At 34.2% G+C, this 14,202-nt stretch overlaps 1 protein-coding gene across 1 annotated transcript in view; it reads left to right on the forward strand.

Annotated features, from left to right (window-relative positions):
- The first annotated feature begins 2,265 nt into the window (after positions 1-2,265).
- The window catches only part of vap (RAS p21 protein activator vap), a 126,046-nt gene continuing 114,109 nt past the window's right edge, over positions 2,266-14,202 (forward strand). The window contains exon 1 of the mRNA XM_075382278.1: positions 2,266-2,489. Within this exon, the coding sequence (XP_075238393.1) occupies positions 2,302-2,489 (188 nt within the window). The 5' untranslated portion in view covers positions 2,266-2,301. The remainder of the gene's footprint in view (positions 2,490-14,202) is intronic.

A 14,202-nucleotide genomic window follows, 5' to 3' on the forward strand; every position in this document is an offset into this window, starting at 1 on the left:
GTGGTCCTGCTACGATTTATTCTTTTCTACAGTTTCCATTTATCCAATCAGGCAAATGCTGATGGAGTTCCTTTTTTGGATCATGTAGTAGCATACTAACCATTCTTGATGTGATTTATGTATTATTATGGAATGATAAAAATTTACTTATTTATAGCTCTGTTTGAAATAATATAACATTGCTGGGAACTCTTTCCAAAAATCGAAGCGAGTTTTCAGGATAACAAAAAGTGGTTTTCAGATCATTATTTATTGTCCATACATTTGAAACATGCAGACATAGATGTTTAGTAAATAAAAAATAATAATTTCTACTTTTCCATGGATTTATGAATACTACAAATGGGTACAAATACCACACATTTTACAAATACTACATGGTTTATGTTTACAGTGGCACATTTAAAAAAAAATAAAAACATTTTTTTTAATTTTTAAAAAAGAATTAATGGGAAAGATTATCATTTGAGAGTTCTTATTCTGATTTTATTATTTTTTTTTAATATTTGAAATAGTCTCTTTCTAATTATTAATTTTATATTTTACAATGAAGTTCTTTCTGCTCAAATTTCACATGATTTTTTTTACAGGCAAAACTGCAGCAGTTATCTTTTGTTCGTGGAATAGCAGCCCAACTCGCTCATGACGTGATCTATATTGTACGTATGATCAGAATCAAACACTTCATTTACATCATGTTAGCGCAGTGATTCCCAAACTGTGCGCCGGGGAGCCGCGGCCTCTTCACAGGGGCAACCTGAAACATTTAGTACAGGCAATTTGTCATCAAAATAGGCTGTATTTGAAAATCCTTACCTACCGATTGATCTTTTGTCCATGCGTTAGGGGTGATGAGGGAAACTTAACTCCAGATTTTTAACATCCCCCTCCCATAGATTTTTGAAAACCTCAAAAAGTTTTTTAAATGCGTTTTTCTCTGAATCCATGCATTTTAGAGGAAGGTTTTTCAAACAAAAAATGCAGAGGACATTCTCCTCTACAATTAATGTTTTTGAAGTTATCTTCTGTATTGCATTTGGAAAAGTTGTTAATCTCAAAAAAACAGACAACTTTTATTTAAACAATTTTCTTTTACGACTTAGCATTCCAGAATTATAGCGGTACAATGGCAACGCAGCGGTCCCATTGTTACTGTAGCCGGGGAGATCGGCATTGTTCAGCGATTTGACCTCTACATGACAGCGGTTTCGACCACGTGCCCAATTCACAACATTTTCACACTTTCACAAGCTACAGCTCCAAAACGGTAAGTCGTACAAGAAAATTGTTTAAATAAAAGTTGTCTGATTTTTTGAGATTAACATCTTTTTCAAATGCAATACAGACGAAAACAATTTTTCCGGGTGAAAAAACCGAATAAACACGTTTTTTACAACTTCAGCGCCACCTAGTATTTCAATTTCAAATTATACAGCATAACTTCAAAAACATTAATTGTAGAGGAGAATGTCCTCTACATTTTTTGTTTGTAAAACGTTTCTCAAAAATGCATAGATTCAGAGAAAAACGCATTTCAAAAACTTCTTGAGTTTTTCAAAAATCTGGGGATGTTAAAAATCTGGAGTTAAGCTTCTCTCATCACCCCTAATGCATGGACAAAAGATCAATCGGTAGGTAAGAATTTTTAAATAAAAATACAAATTGACTGTACTAATTGTAAAAGCTTCATAATTAATTGAACCAAGATATTTATAATTATTAATTTAATGCTAAGAAAGTAAAAAACATAATGAAGATACACGAGTTTTTTTTTTATTTTTATCTCTTAGTTACGAATTGTCATACGTTTACTTAGGGTAAGGCGCCATGGAAAAATTTTAATTGAAAAAGGGCGCCGCGACTCGGAAAAGTTTGAGAACCACTGTGTTAGCGCATTCTGTGAATGAGTGACTCTTTAGGGATAAAATTTAAGGTAGTGATATGCTTGAATTTCCCTGAAAAACCAAAAATTCTCTGAAACAAAGAGGATCATTTTTACATTTTAGAAAATGTGTCTTGGACATTGCTGATGAGACAAGTTCGATTTTGTTTAATAACGACGCAGATCAATATCTGTTTTGAAGCTTTATTGGGGAAACACATTTTGTGACGATTTGGTTTGTACGTCGATATCAGTCGTTCATGTAGTACTGCTAAACAGTTCTATACGGGTTCAACTGCATTTACTAATTGGTAAATTTCATTGTGTAATATTGGCAGTCATGTTCATTCAGTTTTGTTATCTGTAAAGTTGTGATTATAATGTTGGTGGCATTGGATTGAAGTTAACTGAAACAAAAGATGGCTGAATTTATTAGGGGTGGTTCGGGAATTATTTTGCCAAAAGAAAAACTTCATGGATCCCCCAGCACTGGAAGCGATGAGGGCCACGAAGGTGCGATTGGAGAAGAATTTGACTCTTTTTTGGGTGATCAAGACGAAGGAGATGGTGCAAATATTTCAATGCTTGTTGCTCCTCCAGAGACACAGTAAGCTGAGTTAGTTTAGTCTGCAAATAATTCGGTGAATTTTTACAGAACGGATTTAATTTTATTAAATTTAGTTTATGTGTATCAATAGTTGTGGAGTTGTGGTAGCTGTAATGTTAGATTTATTAGATTCGAAGCCATGAAGATTGTGATTGTTTACAGGTTATATCTTGTTAGATTAATGAATTATTTTCTCATACCGTGCTATAATTCGTGGATGTGTTTTATTTATCAAGCCGGAGAGTATTAATTTTGTTTTACATTAAGCTCTATTGAGGTTAGTTATATTATTAACACTATGCATATCACGGTTTAGTGGTATTCATATATTTAGTTTTATGTATTATTTGTTCTCTTGTCAGATCTTTTGATTAGATGAAGAAAATTGAATGCGATATTTTGATAAGTTTTTCAGATCGTTAACAAAGTTTAGTTTAACTAAAATTGTGTTTGTTGAAATAGAGGATATACTGGAATTTATGAAAGTATGTTTCAAAATACTTGTTGGGTGGGTAATGGTAAAAAAAATTAAACAATTGCAGATTACAGTTTAGAAACGCCAAAAACTTTATTTTTTTGGTTTTGGAAATTTAGTTCAAAATTTTGCACAGTGCTAATTTTTTGGCCAAATTGAAGACTTAGACAAAATTGGATTCTAATAGTACATACACAAAAGTTTTATTAGTTTTTTGCAGTAGAGCAACAGTTTTTTTTAAAAATCTTGCCCAAAGAATCATTTCATGTTTACTCAGGAATAGCAAATCTTTATGCCCAGAAATGAAGTTTTTTCAGTTAAGCACCATGTATAATTAATAAAGTTGATCAAACAAAAGTAACGCAGCACACAAAAAACTGTACTTCTTTGAAACAATTAATTATGTAAAGGTCATATAATTCTGAAGTTATCTATGCATGTTTGAATTATAAAGAAATGTTGAATAATAACCAAGAATAATTTAAACATTATTAATTATTAAATAATTTTTACTTATATTATAAAATTTGTACATATCATACTTCACGGCATCTAAATATATAATACAGCTTTTTCTACTGTCGTTTAGGTTGCTTTTCACATTGTGCCCAGAATATTCTGCACAACTTTAACTTTTGTGTTGCTAATTCTTCTTTGGTAGTTGATGTTAAAATTGTGGTATTTTTTACATAATCTGTAATAAAAATTGTTTTTATGTAAATGACAGATGTATGTTTAGTATTATAGTTCTGTTCATTTTCTATTATTAACTTTTAACATAGGAGCAATTGTCTGAATAGCATCTACATATTAGGTCAATCCATTTGAAGTGACCCAAGGGTGGTTGCTTGATCAATTAAAAAAAAAATTGAAACTTGCCCACTTGTTTCCTGCATGTCTCAGGACCTTAAAAGTATTTGTTTAAATTTTCTATTTAAGCAATTTACTTATGGCGGCCATTTTTGTTAAGGCGCACACGCCTATTTTTGTGATTGTAAGGGTTTATGGAAAAAATCATAACTAAAAAAACGATTGATCCTGGAAAGATGAAACAAAAAGTAATTTGTTCATATTGTCTCAAGGTAAAAGATTGGCCTAGTGGCTTATTTACCTACCTTGCTTCTTTCTATGAGAAAATTACCAATAAAGTTAAACATGAAAAACTGTGAAATTTCACTTTTGGTAATTTTTTCCAAGAGGCAGGGGTGACACACAATTTGAATTATTTTTTTATATGTAAGTATATGTTAGTAGTTTTACCATAAATAATATTAATAGTGATATATTTACCCATAAAGTTGTATGAATTTTTGAAAACTAATTTATTTTTAAATTCAATTTTTTATTTAAATAACTCTAATGGGGTAGGTGATAAAAATCTGAAATTTTCACAACTTACAGTGTTTTTATAGATGTTTATGGCAAATAAAAACGTTTTATGTGTACTGTACCAATAAAAAAGTTACAACCTCTCAAAAATCATGAAAAACCTGTTAAAAGCGACATCATTTTGACTCATTAAATAAGTGCTCTAAGGGGGTTTCTTGTCTTCTTGGAACTTTAATATTTTTATACTTACTTATTACTGTAGTTGAAATAGACTTGTTTGAACCATTTAACTGCAGTGTTCATGTTATAACAGACGCTTGGAAGTCATTTCCAGTCATCAGGAGATTCATGGTACAACATGTGCATTTATGTTTGTTGCATCATTTAGCTTTATAGTTACAGACTGGTCAGTGTGACATTAGTCAGTAACCTGTTCACATGTTTACAGAGTGTCTGAAATTTCATCCTGTGTTTGGAAGTGTTTATAAAATAAATAAGTTTTACTTATAATATTATAATTGAAAATGTTCAAGTAAGTTAAATATTTACATTATTTTCAAGTAATTTAACATAAAACAATGGAAGAACAGTGTTCCATAGGAATTTACGTGCATGAAGAGTGCCAAAAGAACTCATTAAAATTTGTGAATTTAGTGATGAAAACCAACAACTTATTTTTTTACTTGTTAATTCAGATGTCACTAGTGTTTGTAGATATCATAAAAAATGTTTTTGTCAAATATTCAGTCACCTGTATGAACAGTTCTGTTATGACACTTTGAGAACTAATAAAAAACCAGTTAAACTTAAGACGGATAATATTGGAGCAAGCTCTTAAAGAATACATTTTTCCAAATTTAAATTTAATTTCTGGAAAGTTCTTTGTGTTATCTATTTCAAAAGTATATTTTCAACAGAACAAAGAAGTACATGAATGTGAAGACCAAGAGCAATACATTGTCTCACATCACAATATTGAACATTGGATGCTGCTTGTAGCATTTTGAGTGTATCATCTCCATCAAAATTGAAAAAATTAAGCATGGATCAAAGGCCATCAGCACTAAAATTTAAAATAAATAAGGTATCTGAAAAATAATAAACTTTCATTGCTACAAAAACAGGCTATTTCATTGAAGAATTAATATTTGTTACAATTTATTTTTTCTTTAATAGTATTTACAAAAATTCACCAATATAAAAATAAAAATGAATTCTTGAAAAAAGTTGTAGGCTATCCAAATCTCAGTTTGGGTAAGTTTTACAAGCATTTTTGAATCAGAATTGTATTGTATTACTGGTATTGGTTAGGTTAATCATTAAATTATGACCTATCATTAATAATGTAAAAAAAATATATTTTAAAAATATTGAAAACATCAACTTAACAACATAGGGGCTGAATATAAAAAATATATAATAAATGTAAAGTGCAAAGAAGAAAAAACCCCCTGGAGCACTTTTTACCACAAAATGGTATCACTTTTAACAGGTTTTTCATGATATTTGAGAGGTTATAACTTTTTTATTAGTACAATACACAAGAAACATTTTTATTTGCCATAAATATCTACAAACACACTGCAAATTGTATAAATTTTAGATTTTTAACCAACCCCATCAGTGTTAATAGAAGCCAAAATTTGATTTTTAAAAAAAAATTAGTTTTCAAAAATGCATAAAAATTTAGAGATAAGTATATCTCACCATTAATATTATTTATGGTAAAACTACTAACATACTATACTCTACGTATAAATAAATAATTCAAACTGTGTATGCCATCCCTGCCTCTTGGAAGAAATTACCAAAAGTGAAATTTCACAGTTTTTCATGTTCAACTTTACTGGCAATTTTTTCATAGAAAGAAGAGAAGTAAGTAAATAAACTGGATACACTGGATCAATCTTTTACCTTGAGAAAATATGAATAAATTACTTTTTGTTTCATGCTTCCAGGACAAATAGTTTTTTAGTTTTGATTTTTCCCGTGAACCCTTACAATCACAAAAATGACTGTCACAGGTAAACTGCTTAAATAAAAAATTTTAAAAGAATAGTTTTAAGGTCCTGAAACTTGTAGGAAAGAAGTGGGTAAGTTTCAAGATATTATACAACCAGCTTATGTTTTAACACTTCAAATTGATTGACCCTATTTTAAAATATTTTTTACCATAGAGTATTTAGGTGTAACTGAAAAGTTTGTTTTCAGTTAAACTAACTGAAAATGTTAGTTTTATTAGTTTGGTAATATACAGGATTAATGCATGGAATTTGTTTTTCAAAAAAGGATTGGTTGGTATTGTTTCTTTTCATATTCAACTGACTAATTTTCTTAGAAAGAGGTAATGAAATGACATGAAAGAGGCATTAGGTAACATGAAACAAGTTCATCTTATGGTTACTCTAGGTATTTACTTTGGCATAAGTCAACCATCAACCTAACAAAGCTAATTTAAAAAAAAAGAAAAGAAAAATATAATACTAGTAAAGTAAATCTGGTACATGTTATTATCACCTTCAATATTTATTTATTATTTACTGGTAGCATTTACCCAACATGGAAGTTGGAATAACTTCCAACTCAGGGTATGCATGTAATGAAGGTAAATAAAATGACTGAACATAAACAATATTTTGCTTGACTAGCAGTTTATGATGTTATTATATTACATTATAATTATTACACATAGCTGTAAAATTATTCCATTAATAAACATATTTGTCGTTCTATTCTCATATAGTATTCAGTCACTAAAGTTACTTCTTGCCTACCTATTATTACATACTTTCATAATTATGAAATGTGTATTTAATCAGTTAACTTATTATTAAATTTCATTGTTCATATACAGTCAAACTGTTGGATAATGAATTCCACAGGACATAGTGAATTAGTGTTAAATTCGTTATTGATTTTAGTTATGGCTGTAATACAGACAGATCAAATAAAAATGTTTGGGCATTTCAAAGACAAAGTACTGTATTTATTAAGCAGAACAACAGAAAATATATTGTGTGTAAGTAGATAGTAATATCATTAAGTGTAATTAATGAATAATAAGAAATAATGTAATAAATATTACATTATTAATTTTTAACCAATTTTTGGCAGAAAAGTTGAAATACTTATGAATTTTGTTTCTTTACAATTTTGCAAGATCCTACAATGCTGTACTAACATATTTAAAAATAAAAAAATGTAATTTGTAAATAAGTTATTGTTTTAAAAGCTCTTCATCATAATTTTGTGCTCTGTCTAAATTTGTGATTAAAAATGCTTTTGCCAGTCATTAAACAGTGTCTCAGTTTAAAAAAAGGTACAAAAATATCCATGGAAATTTATTATTTATCATATAAATTCAAATTATAAAATTTAAGCTATAAAGTGTATTCTATTTTTAAAATATACATAAATAAGTGATGCAACTATAAGCCGTGTTTGGAAATGTTGTCTATTTGCTAATCTGTTTTCCTGTATACTTCATTTCTCTGAAACTGTTTCTTAAATACTTATCCACTGGAATGTTTCTTCAGTAGTGTTAATCCTAGACAAATGGTCCAAAGCATTGTTTGTAGCTTTCCTTGTGTCTGTATATATTTCTGATTCAGAATTGCTGCTGTACTGAACAGTACTCAAAATTGTAGGTTACCCTACAAAAAAATGTTAAAAAAAGGTAAATGCTCCCTATGATTTCATAATTTGTTGGAATTCCCAGCCACTACTTTGCTGTTCATGTCTGAAAATTCATTTGTGTGAACTTTAGACCGTCATTTTGGAGTTAATTGATTGGAGCCATTGAGGCGAAGGAAACATTTTCTTCAGGATCATTACTGTCTTGAACAAAAAGACTATAAGTTCTGTTTTTCTACTACAGCAGTTTATTGTTACTTATGTTAGTTTTCCCCAAGCATTACTAATAAAATGAAGAATTGCATTGAGTACATAGATTTTGATGTTTTGAATGTTTTAGTGGAATTTTTCATTTGTTCACTTAAATTTAAAACTACCATTGTGGATATAAGACTTGATCTATTGACTTATTATCCCATTGATTCATCAATTGTAAAATATTGAGCATGAGCTAAACTTAACCTCAACATTTTTATTTTTTGAATGGTTCATCCCATTATTTTGTTAAAAACTACTGGGTGTCATCCATGCCTATTTGTTAGCAGCATAATTAACAGGAAAACATTTCACATTTTTAAGACACTGGTCTTTCTGATTTTCTTACTACAAGAAGCTTTAGTTTGTTGCTGCGTCATGTTACCGCATAATAAAACATGGAGCTTATGTTTTAAACCTTACCAAAACTGTTTTTTTCTAATTTACATGTTTATTAAAGGATTTCATAGGAAAACAATTAATGCAAATAAAATGTGAAACAATTAGTCCACAAAACTTATTTTGAAATTTTTACTGGGGGTCTGTTTTTGGATGTAGGCCTGGTACATGAAGTAAAAACATTCAGTTTGTATAGGTAAAGTGAAATAAATTATTTTCTTGTGAAATGTGGTGACATTATAATTTATGTTTTTCAAATTAATATAAAATTGTGTACATTAGAGATTTTAAAATGATTACAGATTTATTTCCTGTAAATAAAATTCTCTAAAGTGATTGTTAATAAATATGAGATACAATTTTACTAATAATAATATATTATAAAATAATAACTGTAGTTAAATTAAATGCCATTAATTTGTGATTATATGCCATTATAGTAGTGAATGTTTGATAAACAGTAGTTTCAAGCTTGAATAAGAAATCCATCTGTTGTATATAATACTCATTTTTTTCCTTTCCCTCCACTGGAGCAGAAAGATACAGGCATTTATGTAGGAGGAGGTGAAATCTTGGATAAAACATCTGGATACTTGTGTTACCGGATTCCTCCTAATTAAACCACCTCCCATCATCAATGCTCCCTGGAATTACTTTTGGGCATAACATCAGGGAGCGCAGGCACCCACACATGACAGAACAAACTCACTCAACAAAATAACACCCACAACTAACACACCAGCTTACCCAGAGAGTGTACCGAACACCTGCCGCAATGTAATAGTCATTAGTTTTAATTAAACATATCAATGAATATATTATATATCACTATCAATGTATAAGTTGCGTAGAAGACTGTTTTATGAAAAATGAATAATGATTGTCAGAAGTTAATATTTTTAACATTATTTTGTTAAAGATATTTGGTCATATAACTCAAATTTCTCAATTTCAGTGATAAAAACATTTCTGTTAGTATAATAATTTTTTACAGTGCAGTATTATTTATAGTACTGCATTTTACAGTTGAATAACTTCTTCTACCACTGCAGTTTTTGCAGTTCTGTATTAAAGCAGTAAATTGCTGTGTATATTTAATTTTATAGAGGTGAAGAAATTGTTTTTTAATATACATTTTATTTAGCTTTTCCTTAGCATACATTTATGAGTATTTTTTGAAGTCAGAATTATTGAAAATTGTTAACTTAATGAATATTACTTTTATGGAGCTATATAATTTAATTTTATTGTATTAAGTATTGTTTAGGTAATGAAGCACTATATCATACTTTATTTTATCATTTAGGTTTTAGTTTTATCATTTAGGAATCCTCTGAGGATTCACTACATTGTTGACTTGAAGTGGAAAGCCAGCAAACAAAATTAGCTACATTATGTCACATTGTCACTACTTACTGTTTGCATGGACATTGCTGGGTGATATGTAGATTTATATCATAAAGTTTTCATGACAGTTTTTCATGTTGCAAACTTAATTATATTACATAATTTATTTGAGTTAAATTAATAAAATCAGTTGAGTGGATGAACTCACACAGTGTGGACATGTATTTCATTTGCTCTGTGATTTTATCATTTTTGGTTGGTTTTATTGGTGAATTTTTTGATACAGACGATTGGGATTGATTGGTGGAATTTTAATGGAAGTGTCTTGTGAATTTTTTGATTATCGATTAATGGGCTTATTTTATATTCTGCCTTTTATGAGATTGGCTTTATTGCCTCTGCCCAATAGAGGCTGTTTTCGCTATTTCATTGAGGACTGAAGGTTTTATTATCTATTGATAACATTCTTTTTTATTAGTTAATGCACAATACTTAATAATATTATGTTATCTTATCTTGTGAGATAATATTAAATAGAGTATTATTTTTCAGTACTGATTATAATTTTATATTATTTACTGGCGTTATCAGTTTTAAGTAATAGCTTGGTTAGTAGCTTGACTACTCCAGGCTACATTATTGATATTTAATTAGAATATTTAATTTATTTTATTTTTGTTTACTTTACCGGTCCCTCCATAATAATGGAAGGGAAGCCAGCAGAAGAACTGGAAGTCGCCCCTGAGCCTACGACATCAAGACAGGAGGCAATGGAGGATCTGCTTATCCCAGTTGCCACTCGCTGTAACATCTGAGCTGGTGGAGAGTTTGCCCCCCACAGCAACTATAGATGGCAGGAAGGGAGCCAGACAGTTGAAGGTGAGGCAGTCCTCCACCGAGGAGGAGGAAATACCTCTTGACATGGAGATGATGGTCTGGAGGCTTGCAAAACTAGCCAAAGAACTCAGGTAAAACATGAATAAAAGTGTTAAAAGAAATTTAAAGGAAATTGATACGGAGTTCACTGCTGATGTGAAAGACTTATGGAGACTGGTTCGTACTTCAGCCTGAGCTACTAGGAACAACCAAATGGTCGTGGTGACTACCCAGACATCGGTGGTTACGCGGTGCCTGATACTAGATGGATTGGACAACGGTATCAGAGTGGAGGATGTGGCTGACTTTATTAAAAGCATTTGGTCCAGGAAGGCCCAAATGTGTTTTGTGTAACACGTACACAAAAGTTCCGTGTAGAAGTGAAACCCCGCCCCCCGAAGAACATAGTAGCAGTTATGGACATCAAAGAGATTACTGAGGATAGACTGACGGACACCTTGGTGAAGAGGCATCCTCAGGCAGCATGGATGATGAGTACCCTAGACTAGTAGCAGGGAATGTATTGTCGGTAGCCATGGAGGCGACACTTATTGCCGAAGAGTCGGGAGAACGGGTATCAATTAGGAATGTTTTCCACATGGTCTTTGTTGATTCCAGTAGTAAGAACGATCTTGTCCAGGTTGACGCGTTTGAAAGTTAGTAAGAACAATGAAGGTAACCTTGATGACATTCAAGCTGAGATCTACGGAGGGGAGACTGCAGTATACGTAAGAAAAATACTAGAATGTGAAGGCAGGAGGGCGGGGGATGCCCTCCTGCTTAATTACTAAGTTACTGTCCCGAGTGGTAGAACTCCCTCTGTCTGGCGGATTAAACGCATAGGACAGAGGCACTTATTCTAAAGTCTGATATGTGTTAGACTTAAGTCATAGGTGCACTTACTTAAAACCGTGAGATTGGATTTTGGCGATGCAGGCACAACAGATATATTATCCAGACGTAAATCTGGACAACGTATGGAGATTAGAGTTAAGGAGGAGGTTGGTTTGCTTAGCATCCCGCCACCACCCCATTCAGTCGCCCTAAAGCATAAGACTGAGTGTGTGTGCCAGAAACGGCTACTTAGCCACGAAACAGGTTAGCGACCAGTGTCCTACCTAGCTCCTAGAGCTAACCTAAAAGCGTGAGCGGAATAAGCGTGGTACCATACACCACTCGCTTGCGTGTCCCACCGCCCACTTGTCATATATCACTAAAGTGAGTAGGTGCTCTCCGCCAACTACTAAAACATATATGACTATCAATAATTAATTTATCTTGTCAAAGACAGCAATTCGCTGCTACGCCTAGGCCGCTAAATGCCAGCAAGTACCTGTCCTTGGAGCCTTAATCTGGCTGTTAGCCAGCCATATCTCTCGGTTAGCTTCCTGCAGCACCGCAGGGCGGTAGGAGTCTTTTCCTTTAGGTAAACTAATTGTCGGTTAAACAAAGCAACCACATCAAGGAACTCCCCCACACTGTCCGACAATACGGCTCTCGCCACATTGACTTGGCTTTTGTGAGTGGCCAATTTTCCCCTTGACCTCTAAGTTCCAGGGTGGCTCGATCTCTGGCCTCCCCAAGAGCGGGACAGTCGAACATCATATGCAGGATCGACTGGACCTCCCCGCAGACACACAACTCATCAGCCGCTAGGCGAAACCGAAACAGATATTGTTTCAAATTTACATGGTTGGTGAGCACCTGGGCACCCGCCTCCCTTAAGAACGAAATTTTGAATGTCCATCCAGCCTTCTGCGGTTGACAAAGCCGCCTGCGCTCGGTCTTCTAGCTGCGGTCGTGAATTACCACGAACTAACAGGAGACAGTCATCGGCGAAAGTCTGGGCCGTGACCCCTTCCGGGAATGTCAGTCCCAAAAATCCGTCGAATACCAGGTTCCACAGCAAGGGACCGGGAATGAAGCCCCGGGCTTCCCCTGGTGACGGAGTTTTTCACAACTAGGTGCGCATCCTTAAACAGAGCCTTACGATTAGACAAATAATCACGTACTACGGGCTACGGGAACATTGCGACGTTCCAACTCATAGAGGACAGAACTCCAACACAAGGAAGGAAATGCTGCCTCTGTGTCAATAAAAATTGGCAAAACATATTTACATTCAGCACCTTCCACCTCGGCAAGAGCATTTAAGATGCAATCCTTGGTGCCAACCCTTTCATGAAGCCATTTTGGCTTTGAATTAGGGATGATTTCATATTGATGCTTTCCCAGAGCCGTTTCCCAACCAGCCTTTCAAGCAACTTGCCGATTACTGGCAAGAGGCTGATGGGTCGATAACTGCTGACCTCACTCGGATCCTTTCCGGATTTTAAGAGCACTCTCACCAAAGCCACCTTCAAACAAGTCGGAAAGCAACCCCAGTTTAGACACCCCAAGAACAGTCTGCCAAGCGGCTCTCTTATGACAGGCAGTAGATGATAGAAAATATCCGGGTCAAGTTGGTCAGTCCCTGGTGCCTTTCTCAGTGCCATTCGAGAAACCACTCTGTCTATATCTATGGGTTCCACAGCCCGTACGCCAGGGAATGGTGTCTCATCCGCCCTAATGCCGACTTCTGCTTCACCCTTCGAAGCATCTGGAAACAGAATGCCTGGTAAGTCGCCACAGATGTTAAAGTGTGGTCATGACCACCAAAACCGCATCGAACACTGGACAGCACGTGTAATGGCTTTGACCGCTAACATGACTTCGCGAGCTGTCTCGGGCTGCGCTGCAACTCGCGCATGTACTCTTGAGTCTGGCTTTCTTGATGGCATGAACATACTCATTACGGGTGCGCCGGTAGATCCGCAGACCCTCAACGTGCACGTCATCAACAATAATCGTCGTTAGAGGTCGACGCTGGTATCTTCTCCTAGCTGATCTAGCTCTTGCGCGCAGCACGCCAAGGTCAGAGGACCACCACCACCTGAGGAGGGTGCCTGGAGGACGGCTCCAGGCACCCTCCGATCAACGGACTGGGCGTTACCTAACGGTCCATCCATTGGCCAAGGCTGCTGTAGGACCCTATCGCAGCCAGTCTTGATGGCCCGACTGAATCGTTTAGCCATCAATTCCACCTCCTTCCTGTGCTCCATGTGCCATTTCAACCCCTGCAAGATAGCTGCGCACTCGAGGAAGGAAGGTAGGCTCCTCCTCTGCACTTATCGTACACTTTCTAAGAAGGTGGCCGAGGTCTTGGCTGGCCTTTTACCTATAGACCTGCTGATTGAGCAGAGGAAGAGACTCCGTGCATCAGGACCTCTATCTCCTGCCGATAAGAAGAGAATTTCTGTTGATATTGAAGAGGAGAATCTGGCAAAGCAGGTAGAGTAGGGAACAAAAGGGCGGTGGATGCACCGCATTGTTAGACATATTAGAAGCATAAGGATTCAT

The sequence above is a fragment of the Lycorma delicatula genome, chromosome 1 (genome assembly GCF_047948215.1).
Source record: "Lycorma delicatula isolate Av1 chromosome 1, ASM4794821v1, whole genome shotgun sequence".
Classification (NCBI taxonomy): Eukaryota; Metazoa; Arthropoda; class Insecta; order Hemiptera; family Fulgoridae; genus Lycorma; species Lycorma delicatula.